The 15,067-nt window shown below is 33.5% G+C and overlaps 1 protein-coding gene across 1 annotated transcript; it reads right to left on the bottom strand.

The window, feature by feature from the left end:
- Window positions 1-318: 318 nt before the first annotated feature.
- Window positions 319-13,148, bottom strand: LOC128190180 (uncharacterized). The gene is made up of 8 exons (XM_052862117.1): window positions 13,060-13,148; window positions 5,052-5,459; window positions 4,658-4,757; window positions 2,514-2,662; window positions 2,163-2,259; window positions 1,682-1,846; window positions 868-938; window positions 319-713 (listed from the first exon to the last, which is right to left on the bottom strand). Exons 2-8 carry the CDS (start codon window positions 5,228-5,230, stop codon window positions 650-652), a joined length of 825 nt encoding a protein of 274 aa, XP_052718077.1. The 5' UTR covers window positions 5,231-5,459; window positions 13,060-13,148; the 3' UTR covers window positions 319-649.
- Window positions 13,149-15,067: the final 1,919 nt, after the last annotated feature.

Below are 15,067 nucleotides of genomic sequence, written 5' to 3'. Positions count from 1 at the left end.
ACACTGCAGCTAGCAAGAACATATCAATACAAGCATTTTGAAAACAGAGTTTTATTTTTAAAAATCTAAATATCTGGATTTTTTTACTCCAGTACAGTGAAACTGAAATATCTTATATCACAACATTTGGTTTTTTTTTTAAATACAATGTAGCACATTGTGTATTTTCAAGCACAGTTAGTATTGTATTGTGTATATAATATACTATTTATTCTTATTATGCAGTAGAAAGTTTGGTCCATTGTTTGTTCATGCACATCATTACACTGTTAACTTGTGTCACTATGTAAATCTTTGCATTATTTTTTTAACATCCCACTGCCTTCAAGCTGGTAAATAATAGTAGTTTTTCCTGAGCAAACTTCTGTTTGTAAAAACTTTAAAACAATCAAAATTGTACTTTTGCTGTGTGTTGCCAGCCTCTGGCAGTGAAAAAGATAATCAATGTACATCAAATTGTGCATTACAAAAATAACTTGGTAAATCTATATTCACGTATAAATGTATACTCAAGCAAAACACATGGAACAACTCGAAATGAACAGAAAAATTCAACTTATCAAATAGAAAAGTAAACATATAAGTCCTTAAAAACAAAAAGAAACAACAACAAAGGATGTCTTCTTCCCCACCGTGGCAATTCAAAAATTCAAACGCCACATTCTTCTTTTGCCTTTATTTTCTCCTTCAGTAATTGTACTTCATTTTCAAGTCTGAAATACACAAAGAATATATTTAAAAACATCATAATTAAATAGCCAAAGCAAAACTTTTCTTTCCACATAAAATTGAAAACATCAAAGTATGAGAACTATAATAAAAGAAAGATATGTTTTTAAAATAGTACAGAGAGGTACATGTATATACCTCTGGACCTCCTGCTGACATAATTCTTTAGTCTCTTGTCGAGTAAGATGTGCAGCTTCTATCATACTGTACTGTATTATGAAAAGAGAAATCAATTTTTGAAAATTGGACTCCATATTCTGCAATTTGTTTGCTATTCTTCTAATATTTTCAATTTTTGGATAGGGGCATTTTTATTTTTTGTCAGTAAACGATGTGCACTGCACTAGACTGCCCCCCACCCCCCAAAAAAAATCCAATTTAAATCCTGATGTACTTCCTTTTGTTAGAATAAAAATAAATAAGACATATTTGCATCATTCTTTTCCCTTCTTTACTACCTTAAAAATATTCCATGTTTTCATGCCAATTCTTTTTGAATGTCATCAGATCAAGCACTATTAAAAGTATTCCTATACTGTAGGTTCTTAATTAAATGTGAGGAATTAATATCCACATAAAGACGCAAGAAGCACCAATCTCGGATTTTAAAATCTCCCTATTATTTTCTGAAAGTTGAGAACAACATGAAATTAGGATAAAAGTTCCGCATTTGCAGTTCTATATTTTTTTCATTTAATACAAAACAGCTGGATTGTGGAATTAGGTACTTGCATAAAATAAGGAATATGCAGTAATGCATTTTTGATGTCCTTGGCTCTCCATGTGTTATAAGGAATCATGGCAAAATTGGGTGAAATCAGCTATTTCTACCACCAACCCCAAACCCCTTCTTGAGCATCACAAACCTGTCTAAAGCTAGCTTGTGTTCTAAAGTACAATATTCTTTCCTTTTCTACTTCCAACCCCCATCCCCTTCTTGAGCATCACAAACCTGTCTCAGGCTAGCCTGTGTTCTGAAGTACACCGTCCCTTCCTCGTCAGCATGAAATGGGTGGATGTTGACAAGTGTCCCACAAGCTACATCTGCGTTCCTGGTATCAGACGGGTCCCATGGCTTAATGGTGATCTCAATAACATAGTCTGTTGCCAATATTCCCTACATATATACATAGAGATATGGTATACACAAAATACTTGCACTTTGAAATTTATCACACTGCACCCCTTCTATGCAAACCATTTGTCCTCTTAAAATACCTTGCATTCAAAGAAAGTACAAATGAACTTCACTCCCTCTCTTTCCCTTTCAAACAAGAGGACAGAAAAGAAAAGGATTTATATAAACATGTCAATTCTGCCCCTCCCCTTCCTTGCCGCCCCCCTCCCCCAATTTAGTATCCATATACTTTGAAAGCTGGACAGGAGGCAAAAGATCCCCAAACGCATACTATAAGGTGCTTATAATTACTCACACAGCTGTACTGGGATAGGGACTCTTTGTCACACCAGCAGTATAAGTGAGTGCGTAACTGATGAGGACGCTTTCGTTCTTCAGTTTCACATTCCTCCCTGAAAATCACAAAGAATATTGTTAATAATTATTTTAAATTTATCTTCACTGTGACACTGTACAATTCATGACCTGCTCTCTTTTCATTTCAAATTAAAAAGCCATCAAATATATTTTTTCCACATACATTAGGTCACTTTACTGACAAAATCATTTTTTTTCTAAACTGGGTCTATGTGATATGTCACTCCAGTTTAGCTAATTTGACTGCAAGGTGGCTAGGCGTTTGCTTCTCAGTCTGTTTGACACCCACCCTGAATCAGGCATACACTGTAGATATCTCTCCTCTTCTGAACTGTCTTTCTGCACCACTGGGACAAATCTGACCCTGTACCTATGTGGGGCCACAGCTGGGGTGTAGCGAGACATCAGGTCATCAAGGCTTGCAACCAAGTGGTCCTTCTATAAAAAATCATTTTTCCAGTTTTTATTTTTTTTAATTTAATATTTGAATTACAAAACATCCTGTTGCATTCAACCCAGAAAATAGTTGTCTTTGTATTTTTGCATTCTATTAGAGTAGATTACATATCTAAAATCCTTGGCTTGTGAAGATGATAATATTAGTAATATTACTGTATACCCTTTGTAACTGTCTTATCAAAAGCACAAAAGAGACACCTTTGCATTGTCTACCCAGGCTTGCTACCCAGTGGTCTTTCTATAAAGAGTCATTTTACAAGTTTTTATTTCTCTAAAAATTTAAATTACAATATTATATTACATGTACCAGTAATTAGCTAACCTGAGCTGAAAGCTCAAGTGAGCTTTTCTGGTCACATTTTATCTGTTGTCAGTCTGTCCGTCCGTCTGTCCGTCCGTAAACTTGTCACATTTTCAACATCTTCTCTAGAACTATTTCAACTAAACTTGGCACAAATCATCCTTAGGCAAAGGGGGTTCAAAGTTGTGAAAATTAAGGGCCACACCCTTTTTCAAGGGGAGATAATTAGAAATTAAGGAAAAATTTTGAGAAATTTTCAAAAATCTTCTTCTCAAGAACCATTAAGCCAGGAAAGCTGAAACTTGTGTGGAAGCATCCTCAGGTAGTGTAAATTCAAAGTTGTGAAAATCATGACCCCGGGGGTAGGGTGGGGCCACAATGGGGGATCAAAGTTTTACATAGGAATATATAGAATAAATCTTTAAAAATCTTCTTCTCAGAAACTAATTAGCCAGGAAAGCTGAAACTTGTGTGGATGCATCCTCAGGTAGTGTAGATTCAAAGTTGTGAACATCATGACCCCTGCGGGTAGGATGGGGCCACAATGGAGGGTCGAAGTTTTACATAGGAATATATGGAGTAAATCTTTAAAAATCTTCTTCTCAGAAACTAATCAGCCAGATGATTCTTTATTTTTGTTAAGACTTTGGCCCCAGGACAATTCTTCGGCCTCACAAGAAGGTTCAGAGTTTGCTGTAGGTTTACATCCCATATATAAACAATTGTTAAAGATCTTTTTGAGAATTGCAATACTCAACATGTGATATGACTATAAAATCATCCTGTTAGAAAAGGGACTAATGATTATAAACATAAGAATATCCAGGGGGAAAAATGGATTTTATTTATACAGGATCTACATGTATTATTGTACATTTTCCAGATAGTTTGTATTATGACTCCATTAAGCTGATTTTATCATACCTATTGTTCCTCAGGTGAGCGATGTGGTCCATGGGCCACTTGTTATATCTCTATTTGAATTACCGCTACAAAAAATTCAGATGCATTCAATTCTAAAACTAGTTGTCTTGTACCTTTACATTCTACAAGAGTAGATTACAGATGAGATCTAAAACCCTTTGCTTAGGAAGATGATAAGTTATTGATTTACTTTTAAACCCTTTTATCTGTCTTATCAAAAACACAAAAGAGACCCTATGCATTGTCACCCAGGCTTGCTACCATTGGTCCTTCTACAAAGGATAATTTCTCCAGTTTTTATTTTTCTACTTACTTGAATTACCCAGTACAAAATATCCTTATGCATTCATCCTGAGACTAGTTTGCATTCTACAAAAGTAGTTTACTGATCCTGCCTTACGATGATGATAAGTTATTGATTTCCTTGTATACCCTTTGTAACTGTCTTATAAAAAAAAAACAAAAGAGATACCTTGCATTTTATTCATAAATTACAAATACCATAGGTAGTGCATCTGAATTTTAAATTTAATCAATATCAGACCAAAAAGAGAACATTATACATGATCTTTGAAACATTGACCTTTTTATAAATATACCAGTATAATTTAAAAAAATATAAGACATTCTGAAAAATCTCAAGTTCGTGGACTTGAAAAATATAATACAAACTCATTTACAGCAAATTTAATATATATTTGTTACACTTTATCAAATTATCAAAGTTCTCAAAAAAACATCAATCAGACCTGGAATTGGGTCAAGGTCAGCCCTCGGACTTCTCCAGAGTCTATAATGCCCAGGTACACAGTGCCACCTTTCCCAGTGTTGATAAATCCATTAAGACTTCTGTAATTGGTAATACATGTGACATTTTAAAATACATGTACTCCGACTACTTGCTTATAGCAAAGAGACAGTGATTAACGATTTTGATTCATTAAAAATGCAATTTGTTATATCTAAAGTTTTCACAACTTTCAAAAACTTGTGGACTGAAACCAACTTCGGTTTAGGCATGAATTCTTTGTAGGTGTTAATGTGTAACCCTTTTCTACTGTACAATTAATACTTTTAACATTACCGGTATATCAATTCATCATTCAGTTTAGTACATAGATGAATGCCCCTGCTTTATAGTACCTGGATACTGCTCTCCGGGAAGCTCTCTCTCTACCATCACTTGATTCTTTGGTCCAGGGAGGTAACTCTTCCACAGATAAATTCCTGTGACCTTTGAACTCATGATACATATCCTCTTCAAAAGGCACAACCGAGTCTCTGATATAATATCGAAGCAGTTTTGGTTTGGATTCAGCCATGTCTTATCAATATCCTAATTGCTAGTACATGTACTTATAAATGGATACTTTATATTAAGTTTTGGTTTTGACAAACAATTAATTAAATCTTTGACTAGTAACTATGGATGAAAATATGTGAGACAAGAATGGCCATTGATTTCAAAGGATTTGTCTTCTTTCTTCACTATCTACTTAGGAACTCCATCCTCTTCTCTATTCCAAGACCTAGTCTGGTTTTCTGAAATAACTGAAATAAAACAAAATTCATGTAATGAAAGCATTGACAATCAACACTTCTAGTTAAAGGGTCTTGGACACGATTTTAGCAAAAATTTCTTTTTCTTTTTTTATGTATAAAAAATGGTTTACTTGCTCATTTTGAATGATTGACCAAAATTTTAACCTTAGAAGTCAAGTTTTAAGAGACAGAGAGGTAAGAATTCATTGTTATGTAAACAAAGCTTGAGTCTTATATTTGTTTACAAATATTGTAAAGTATGGAATTATCATTTCTTTGACCAAATGTCTCTTTGCAAACAAGGTAAACTGATTCCATGTGTTCATAAATAATATGATAAACAGAAAAAAGCAACATTTGATTGAGACTTATACCAATAAAACACACATGTAAATTAGGGATGGGACGATGCACCGGTGCATCACGGTATTTATACTGACGATATTTGGATCGATACATTTACCATTAATACAACGATACCTAAGCGAACTTTTTTTTATTTTCCAAAAATATCCGAGCTTCATATATCGGCTATTTTAGTCTGTGCGCCTAATATGAAAGTACAAAGATGCGGAAAACCTCGTAAAGTTGTCAAAACTGTTAGGAAGCTAAATCTGGAGTGTGGACAACTTTTGGATTACTTGTTTATGAAAAAGTAGTGTATAAGAGACTAAAGTAATTTGTAAATTGTGCAACGCTCATTTTAAATATATCAAAATAACTTTGGACATGCGGTAATACATCGACAGATTGAATAAATTTTTAACCCTTATTCATGTTTTCATTTAGTTGCAATGTATCGTGATATATATCGTATCGCATCTCATGTATCGTGATATGTACCGAATCGGCTAAGTACAGTATCGTCCCAGCCCTAATGTAAATCATAAAAAAGCTTGAGCTTTGTTTACAAAACAAAGATTTTCAAACTCTGTATCTTGCTTATAACTCAATATTTGACTTTCAAATTTTGATAAAGCATTAAAAATACCCAATGCATATTAACCATTCTAAACATAAAAATTGAAAAAATAAAATTTTCAATATTGAGCTCAAATCGTGTCGAAGTCCCTTTAATATCTTATTTGAAGTATTTTGAAAAATTTAAACACTGTTTTTACATTTCATTAAGCAACTTATATTACAGGTAATATTGTTCTCTTGATCTGGATCAGTTTGCATGATTTTTAACAAATAAAAGAAATTCTAAATATTGAATTGCCTTTAATAAATTTGTTTATCAATCCAATACTGAACAATTTCAGTCTTGTATGCAAATTAGTATATATAAGTCTGAATTCCCTTTTTGCAAATTTTCATTTGCACTTTCCTATTGACCAAGATACATATGCTTACATATCTGTTATGCACTGGGTCAGCTGGTAATTCAAGCTTATTAAATTTACAGAGTAAAACTATCAAAATTGGCTTGAAACCCCCCTGTAAACAAACGCACATGTCTCTGCTACCCAAAGTATTTGCATTTTACTCCTCTTCTTTTCAACCTTCAACCAAAGCTTGACCAGCCAAAAAGATGCAAAAAAGAATTCAGTCACTTTGTGACAATTCAAACAAAAATACATACCTGTCAAGGAAGTACAATTGAAATCAATATAAGGGAAACTAGACAATATTGAAGATTAAACTAGAGGTACTGTGAGCAAGCTCACAATTGATACCCCCCGCTAAGAAAAAAATCATAACGCGTGTATTTTTGCTATTATAGAAAATATGAGATGAATCTATTTCACTGTCCATTTTCTATAAATAACAACTGCTTTATTTTTGAAAACTGTTAATTTTTAGCTTCTAATATTTCCATTAATACAAGACATGACACAGACAGAATTCAGCTTTTTTGAAACAATGACCTTGAACTTTCTCAATTGACCTTGGGCCAAGGTCATGACACACCCTTAGGTCATAAGCAATCTTTGTGTGAAGTAAGAACGTCCAATGTTTCCCCATAAGAAAGATATGGACCGGACACGAATTTTGCATTTTTTCTGCCAGTGACCTTGCCCAAATGACCTTGGGTCAAGGTCATGACACACCCTTAGGTCATTAGCAATCTTTGTGTTAAGTAAGAACTTCCAATGTTTCCCCATAAGAAAGATATGGACCGGACACGAATTTTGCACTCTTTCTGCCAGTGACCTTGACCTTGCCCGAATGACCTTGGGTCAAGGTCATGACACACCCTTAGGTCATAAGCAATCTTTGTGTGAAGTAAGAACTTCCAATGTTTCCCCATAAGAAAGATACCATATAACGGGTATTTTTTACGTGCTGCTAATTTTTACTAATTTTTACGAGTTATATAAATCCGTAAAAATTAAACGGGTAAATTTTCACAGAAGTAAAAAAACACCGCACGTAAATTTCTACATCGTACGTATGAGAGTAATGTTCATGACCTTCAGCTCATCCCTGACGGCTGTACATGTACATGTAGGTATATTTGGGCGTTTTTGGTCAGGTGGTGATAACAGTTCAGATTTTTCAGTCAGTCTTGAGTATTTTTCAAAACTACGTATAAATCCACGTTAGTAGCTAGATGTATTTTTGGTTGGGAGATAAAGAAAGAGAGAAAAAATTTTTGAAATGGAGTTGTCTTTCTTTTTTTCCTGGTAAATCGAACTGAGACGAGCACATGGTGTACATCAATAATGATACCCAGATAAATAGGAATAAGTAAAGTGTATATCACATTTGAAATAAAGGTAAATGTATAAAGTAAGGATGTTAACGAGTACCCGGTTAACCGGGTACTCGATCGAACGTCAGAGTATTGAATACTAAAATCGGTACTCTGTTACTCGGATGTATATTTTTTAATATTTCTAAGTTTATTTAATAATGCATTAAAACATCGGTTTTAAAACTTAAAACGTCCATTGTACTTGTACATACAGTTATTAGGATTTCCTATGCCTCTAAATATGCTAAATGACCGTTATCGCCTGTGGCAGTGATTATACAGTAATTATCGTGACCAAGCACCTGTTACCTAGCTTTTCCCACCTTTGGCTGTCTTCAACCCTTATTTTTTGGCTTACTTTAATGACTTGTTTTCACTGAAGATCGTCGTGCATATAGTCTATTATATAAATTAGATAGCACACAGTAGAGAAATTGAACTGACCTAAACTTCAAATGTCTGGAAATATTCTAAAAGAACTGAAGATTAAAAAAACGTAAATTATTATGCCTTCTGTCAGTCTGTCACTATATATTCAATACTCATCTATTTTCGCATAGTATCAAAGGATTTATATGGCGTAAGCATACTATGCCGAAATAGAGCACAGCGAATATTTTCAACGAAAATCTGTCAAGCGCCGACAGCGGGATTCGAACTCACGACGCTAAAATCATTGAATCTAGCATGAAGCCCAACGCATTACCGCTACGCTAAATTAGCCGTTATTATGACAACCGGTATTTAGGTATATAAAACGTAGATATGTACGATTGACATCAAGCAATTAAAATTATTCATTTTTCCAAAAAAACTTCATTATTGACGGTAATTTTAAAGTTAAGGTTTCCTATAAACTTTTGAACAAATTGATTGAACATTTTTCAAAGAAATTCTACATGAGAATCACAAAAACGCTTTTTTAAATGACGCTTGATAAAGATTGTTCAAGAAAAAAAATTCACTGAGATTTCGTCTGCTAAACATTTTGAGTTTTTTCGGTAAGGCCAAACGTCTCTCTATTTCTTGAAAAGAACATAAATCTTTGTTGACTTTTTATTGTACAACAACTTGTTGATTAAATAAACAATCAAATCAATTGATTACACGTAATTTGAAAAACAACAACAAACGCTTGCTTTTCCGGTGATTATTTTAAGGGACTTGTCAACACTCGAACGTCAGAGCTACTTATAGCAAAGCACGTCAGTATATTTAACAGTCGGCATAATAATAACAATAGTGTTGTGTTGTGCATGTACTATGCCTTAATAGTAGTCAGGGTTTGATACATAGTGCACTCGCCTCCGGCTCGTGCACCATGTATCAAACCCTGACTACAATTTAGGCATAGTACATGCACAACACAACACTATTATATAAATATCAGCTGTGCGAGTAAACTAGCTTATTCTAGTTTATTCGGGGGGGGGGGGGGGGGGGACGACAAACATGTTAAATCACATTTGTCTTAAACATAAGGAGGAATTTCTACAAAAGTTACCAAGTTTTTACAGTTATCAATGTACTTGTTCATATTTATTAACATTCTTACAGAGTACCCGGATACTCGATCGGAAAAACGTCCGAGTAACCGAGTACTAAAAATTGACCAATTTGACATCCCTAGCTATGAATATAAGGAATCGTTAACAGAAAAACGATTTTCTGATTTGTATATGTATGTGTCAACTGTAACAAAGTCACGGTGAAATTTCCCCATTTTACCACATATGATTTTAATTTTTACGTACATGTCCAATTCGTAAAAAAATAACGCGTAAAAATTCAAAACACCTAATTTTGAGACAAATTCGTAAAAAATTACAGCAGTAAAAATTACCCGTTATACGGTATGGAAGGGGAGAGAAGATATGCCCCGGACAAGGATTTTATATATAACTCTGCTATGACCTTAACCTTAGACCTGGAAACATGTTTCAAGGTCACTGCACACTCATTACCCAAAGTCATTCTGTAGGTGAAGTATGATCCCAATTGGGCAAAGGCGAGAGATCTCGGACAGACAGACGGACGGACAAACTGATCACTATGGGGCCCGAGCATGGGGCCCTTAAAATCAGATATTTCTCCATTCAACCATCATCTCTTTTTACTCAAATAAATTATCAGGACTATGTGTGGTATCAGGGGCGGAGCTAAGGCTTCCTTATTGTGGAAGCAAATTAAGACAGGGGGTTTGGGGGCCGCCTTGAGCCCCCCAATGGGTACAGAGCAAAGCCCAGGTGGGGGCCCAGCTCTTGGAAGCTGGCAAGTTTTCAGCATTTAAAAAACTTAATTTTGAGTATCCTGAAAAAGGAGTTTCATCAAAATAACCCCAGTTTTTGATGAGTAAAATGCTTACTTCAACATCAACATAAAATTAACAATAAAGAACATAAAGTAGTGCCTGATTTTTAATGAGATTAATTTAATTCATATCTATCAAGTCTTGTGCTGTCTCTCCTTATGGTCTATAACATTTTTTTTTCTACAAAAATACTCTAATATTTCAAAAGATAATTATGTATTTAAACTTTTTAAGATTCCTTTATTTCGATCTCAATAATCTATGCATAATCATTGTCAACCTATCACTCAGGCTATAGAATTTCATGCAAATAATAATATAATATATCAGAGGAGCAATATATTATCTTTTTTTAATACTTATTGAAAAAGAAAGGCAAGTCGTCTGTGCTATTTTCAGCAAATTCTTAGATAACAGCGGCTTAGTTTACCCGTGTAATTTTTATTCCTAAAAGAAAGTTTTCATTAATCAGCATTATTTCAATTTTATTTTTCTTTATTTCTTTTTTTTTATGGTAAAAATGATATGGAAGCACTTGCGTACGCCTAGCTACGCACCTGGGTATTGTGCATTTCTTGCCTCTGTAATTATTAATTATTTAGTAATGATTTAAAAATAAGGTTGAAAATAGTTAAAAAGCGTGGAAGAGGTTATCACCACAGTGACGTCAAAATATTGAAATGACATCATAAATATGGTCTTATTTTGATAAATTAATATTAGGAGCAAAATATTGGTTGTTATAGGCGGTTTTCCGACTGGGAAACATTAACCGCATGCTTGCTCAAGGACAATTTTGTAGCATGTTGTGTATTCTTAACATTTAAACATTATAATTTAAAAATCGTAGTTGAGCAGACCTGTGCTCTATATTTCCAAATTTAAAGCAAAAGATTTTCATTTGTTTGCAAAATTGCTGGATTTGGCCCATTTAGGTGATGTCATAGATAAACAGCCAATGGACAATGATGACTATTATCAAGATTGAATAATATAATAGGCATCCTCTATACAATGATTTAGGAAGTTGTAAGAGTATGTACGTACGTTATAAGAAATCGCACAAAAGAAAAAGTAAAAAGGGTACAGCTTTGAAATTTTACACACAGAATAATGTTATCCTAAGGGTTATGTTTCTTTAATTTTGAATAAATATATTGTACCAATAATCAACTGTAATACGTACTCCAAATATATTGTAAAAATTGGTGCATTTTGACATTTTGTGATGACCCCCACTATAAACCATAATATAGTTTTACAATTTGAGAAAAATTGCTATGAAATATCTTTATTAATCTGTTTCAAAGTCTGGAAAATGACAACCTACAGCAATTGTACTTGGATTTTGAAATGGCCCCTAGTAAGAACTATATGCAGATGGTAGATTTTATTGAAACTTCGCAAATGTACTAGAGTTGGTGTTAATTACATATACTTAAATAATAAAGAGTTTTGCAACTGTAGTTTTTACACAAAAAACCTCAGGCAAATTAGCCTCCTTAACGTAGCTCGCGGGTTTGCTGACGTCACAATAGGAATCGACGTAAAGAGTCGACCATCATAGTAAACTCATACATGCTTTTTTTTTTTAAATGACAAATGAGATATTTAGGAGCTTAAAAGGAAATATTTCAAAAAGTTTAAATGCAGTTTATTACTGTTTATACAAACATTTATAATATCAAATGCTGAAAATTTAAAGATGTCACATACTTTGTCACATTTTGTTCTATAAAGTAAGAGTGTGCGTTGGAACTCTTCCATTTAAAATCATGTTTTAAAATAGACAAGTAAATTAATTGAACCGTATGCATTAAAATCTGGTGTTTTTTTTACAATTATGCCTTCCGTAATTTTAACTACCGATCAATTTTTTAAATTCTTTTGGCTTATACGATTACAAACTTATTATGTCAGTAGTTGCCTGGCATTTTTGTTTTGACATTGATTGACTCAGAATTTCATAAAAATAATAGCAATTTTCTGTATCTTTACAGCCTTACAAAAATTGCATTTGTGCATTTGATAACATTCACAATAATGTCTAATTAGTATTTACAAATTCTTAAATGTGTTAATCAGCTAGTCTTGTCAATAAATGCATTTCAATTTTTGGGTTCTCAGACGTAAGGAAATGATGACGTCGGGCTAACGTCGTAATGAAAATATAAGGTTTTGAGAAATCTTTTAAATCTTTAAAGTTGTTTTGCAAAAAACTGGCCGAGAACACATACTGATTATTTTTTATGAATCGATTCATAATTATATCCTCTGTTATTGTGTTGAGTATAATTCATTTCGTCTGAATCGTTTAAAAGTTTGGAGTATTGTTTTGTAATGCGTTTCTCGAGTAAGATGTGCATTTTACTATATATTTCATTGAAATGGCGTTGCTTGATTTTATCAATGACACTGTATTTGAAACACGATAACATTATTACCGCGCAGACGAATCTCAAATAAATTTTAGAAATAAAACTCTGAAACCTATGGGTCACGTGGACAAATTTTCAAGGTAGGTTTTCTCACAAGCAGGTAAACCCGCGAGCTACCTTAATTAAGTACGATGATTTTTATCATTTTAGGTACCGTACCTCTCTCACTCTCGCGCCATCTCAATCCAATGAACTTGAACTCCGAACCCGATGCTTATGGCACGCCAAATTCACAAAAATGGACTAATCATGGTTTCACAGTCGGTAAATTAGGTTTAACAGTTGTAAACTATAGTTTACGGACAGAAACTATAGTTACCGACGATAATCTATATTTCACATCTGTAAACCATTGTTAACGCGATCATTTATGTTTCAGAAGTGTAAAACTATAATTTACAGATGTGAATCTATATTTATCAGCAAAATCTATTGTTAACGTTATTTGTAGACAGATAAACTTAGATTATCATTCGTAAACTATAGACAGTTTACAACTGTTAAACCTAGATTATCGACTGTGAAACTATGATTCGCTCATTTTTGTGAATTTGGCGTGCCATATATATAGATGATATTTCTTCGGCTTTGTCAAATGTCAATAATCAATGTGTTGTCTTTCGCACGAAGTAAATCATGTAAATCGATGGCAACTTAAGCCAGATTAAAAAAAAAATTATATTAAATCACAGACATATGCTTCTGTCATGAAAGTTGCAGTATTTTTAACTTGCAACTAGATGTGGTTCAAAGCTTCTGCAGGAGGGACAATCTTTCTTTACAGTTAGACTGTTCTTACTTATGGATATACGTCAATATTTACCAGCCTTTTTCAGGGGTTTTTTGGGTTTTTTTTTTTTTTTTTGTTTTTGGTTTTTTTGTCTTTTTGGGTTTGGTTTTTTTTTTGGGGGGGGGGGGGGGGGGGGACACTAAGGTATTTTGTGCAGCATGAAGAGAGAATCTTTGTACGCAGAAATCAAATTCAGTATTATTTTATAAAAATGAAACTATTGCATGTTATGAATTTACATGCATAATTTCTTTGTCACTTTAAACAATTCGCCATCGGCTCTATGTTTTTGTGTATTATTTTAGCAATAAAAAGGTTTCTTTGGTTGTTCATGCGGGATATGAAGATGGCGACATTGCAGAAAAAAATACATAACCAGCGTTAACGAGCTATGTAAAAAAAATTCTGCAATTATCGCTACCATCATAACCCGCATGCTTCATCAACGAAAGCAAATTATTGTTTATATTTACATCTTCTTTTTTGACAAGTTAATAAAGTGATTGTAGAAAGTAAGTCAAATTAACTAAATTACTCACTGTTAATGTACGAATTTCAGTCTGACATCATCATGATGATTTCGTGCAGTCCGTGATTTTTCTTGGGTCGCAATAGGTTTCTACCAATTGATAAGCGGGGCGTGTAGATTTCAGTCCTGTCAGTTTTATTCGCAGACGGTTTCGACCAATCGATAAACATTACGCGTAGATTTCAGTCTGGTTGTAAAGCTATAAATTAATTTTAAGTTTCCGTAAGAAATAGAGGGAATCATAATTGGTTGATGTAAATATTTAAACAATAAAATGCTTTCTTTAGTGATTCATGCGGGATATGAAGGTGCATGTATGGCGACATTGCATAGGCGGATTATGTAATTTTTTCTGCAATGATCGCTATCTTCAGAACGTGCATGGATCATCACTATATTTACATCATTCATAAATTGATTTTAAAAAGTAAGTTAAATTGAATAAATTACTGTTAATGTACATCATTAAGTTAGCTATAAGAAACAGCTAAATCGTATTCTATAGAAATTTGAGTCAGACATCATCATGATTATTTCGTGCAGTCCGTGATTTTTCTAAGGTCGTTGTAGGCTTCGACCAATCGATAAACGGGACATGTAGATTTCAGTCATGTCAGTTTCATTCGATGTAGATTTCGACCAATCGATAAACAGGGCGTGTGGATTTCAGTCTGGTTGTTTCCATAGAGCTATGAATTGTCTATATTAAGCTTCTGTAAGAAATAGAGGGAATCATACTCGGTAGATGCAAATATATAATTTGTTACATGTCTCGTGAAAAGTTTGATATTCAGGATATAATTTACTCTATCTTACAAAAGCCCATTGAGCTCATTTTCGTAGGTAAA

This window comes from Crassostrea angulata, chromosome 6, assembly GCF_025612915.1.
Source record: "Crassostrea angulata isolate pt1a10 chromosome 6, ASM2561291v2, whole genome shotgun sequence".
NCBI classification, from domain to species: Eukaryota; Metazoa; Mollusca; class Bivalvia; order Ostreida; family Ostreidae; genus Magallana; species Magallana angulata.
The sequence above is the reverse complement of the archived record's forward strand: the minus strand, read 5'-3'. Positions and strand labels throughout refer to the sequence as shown.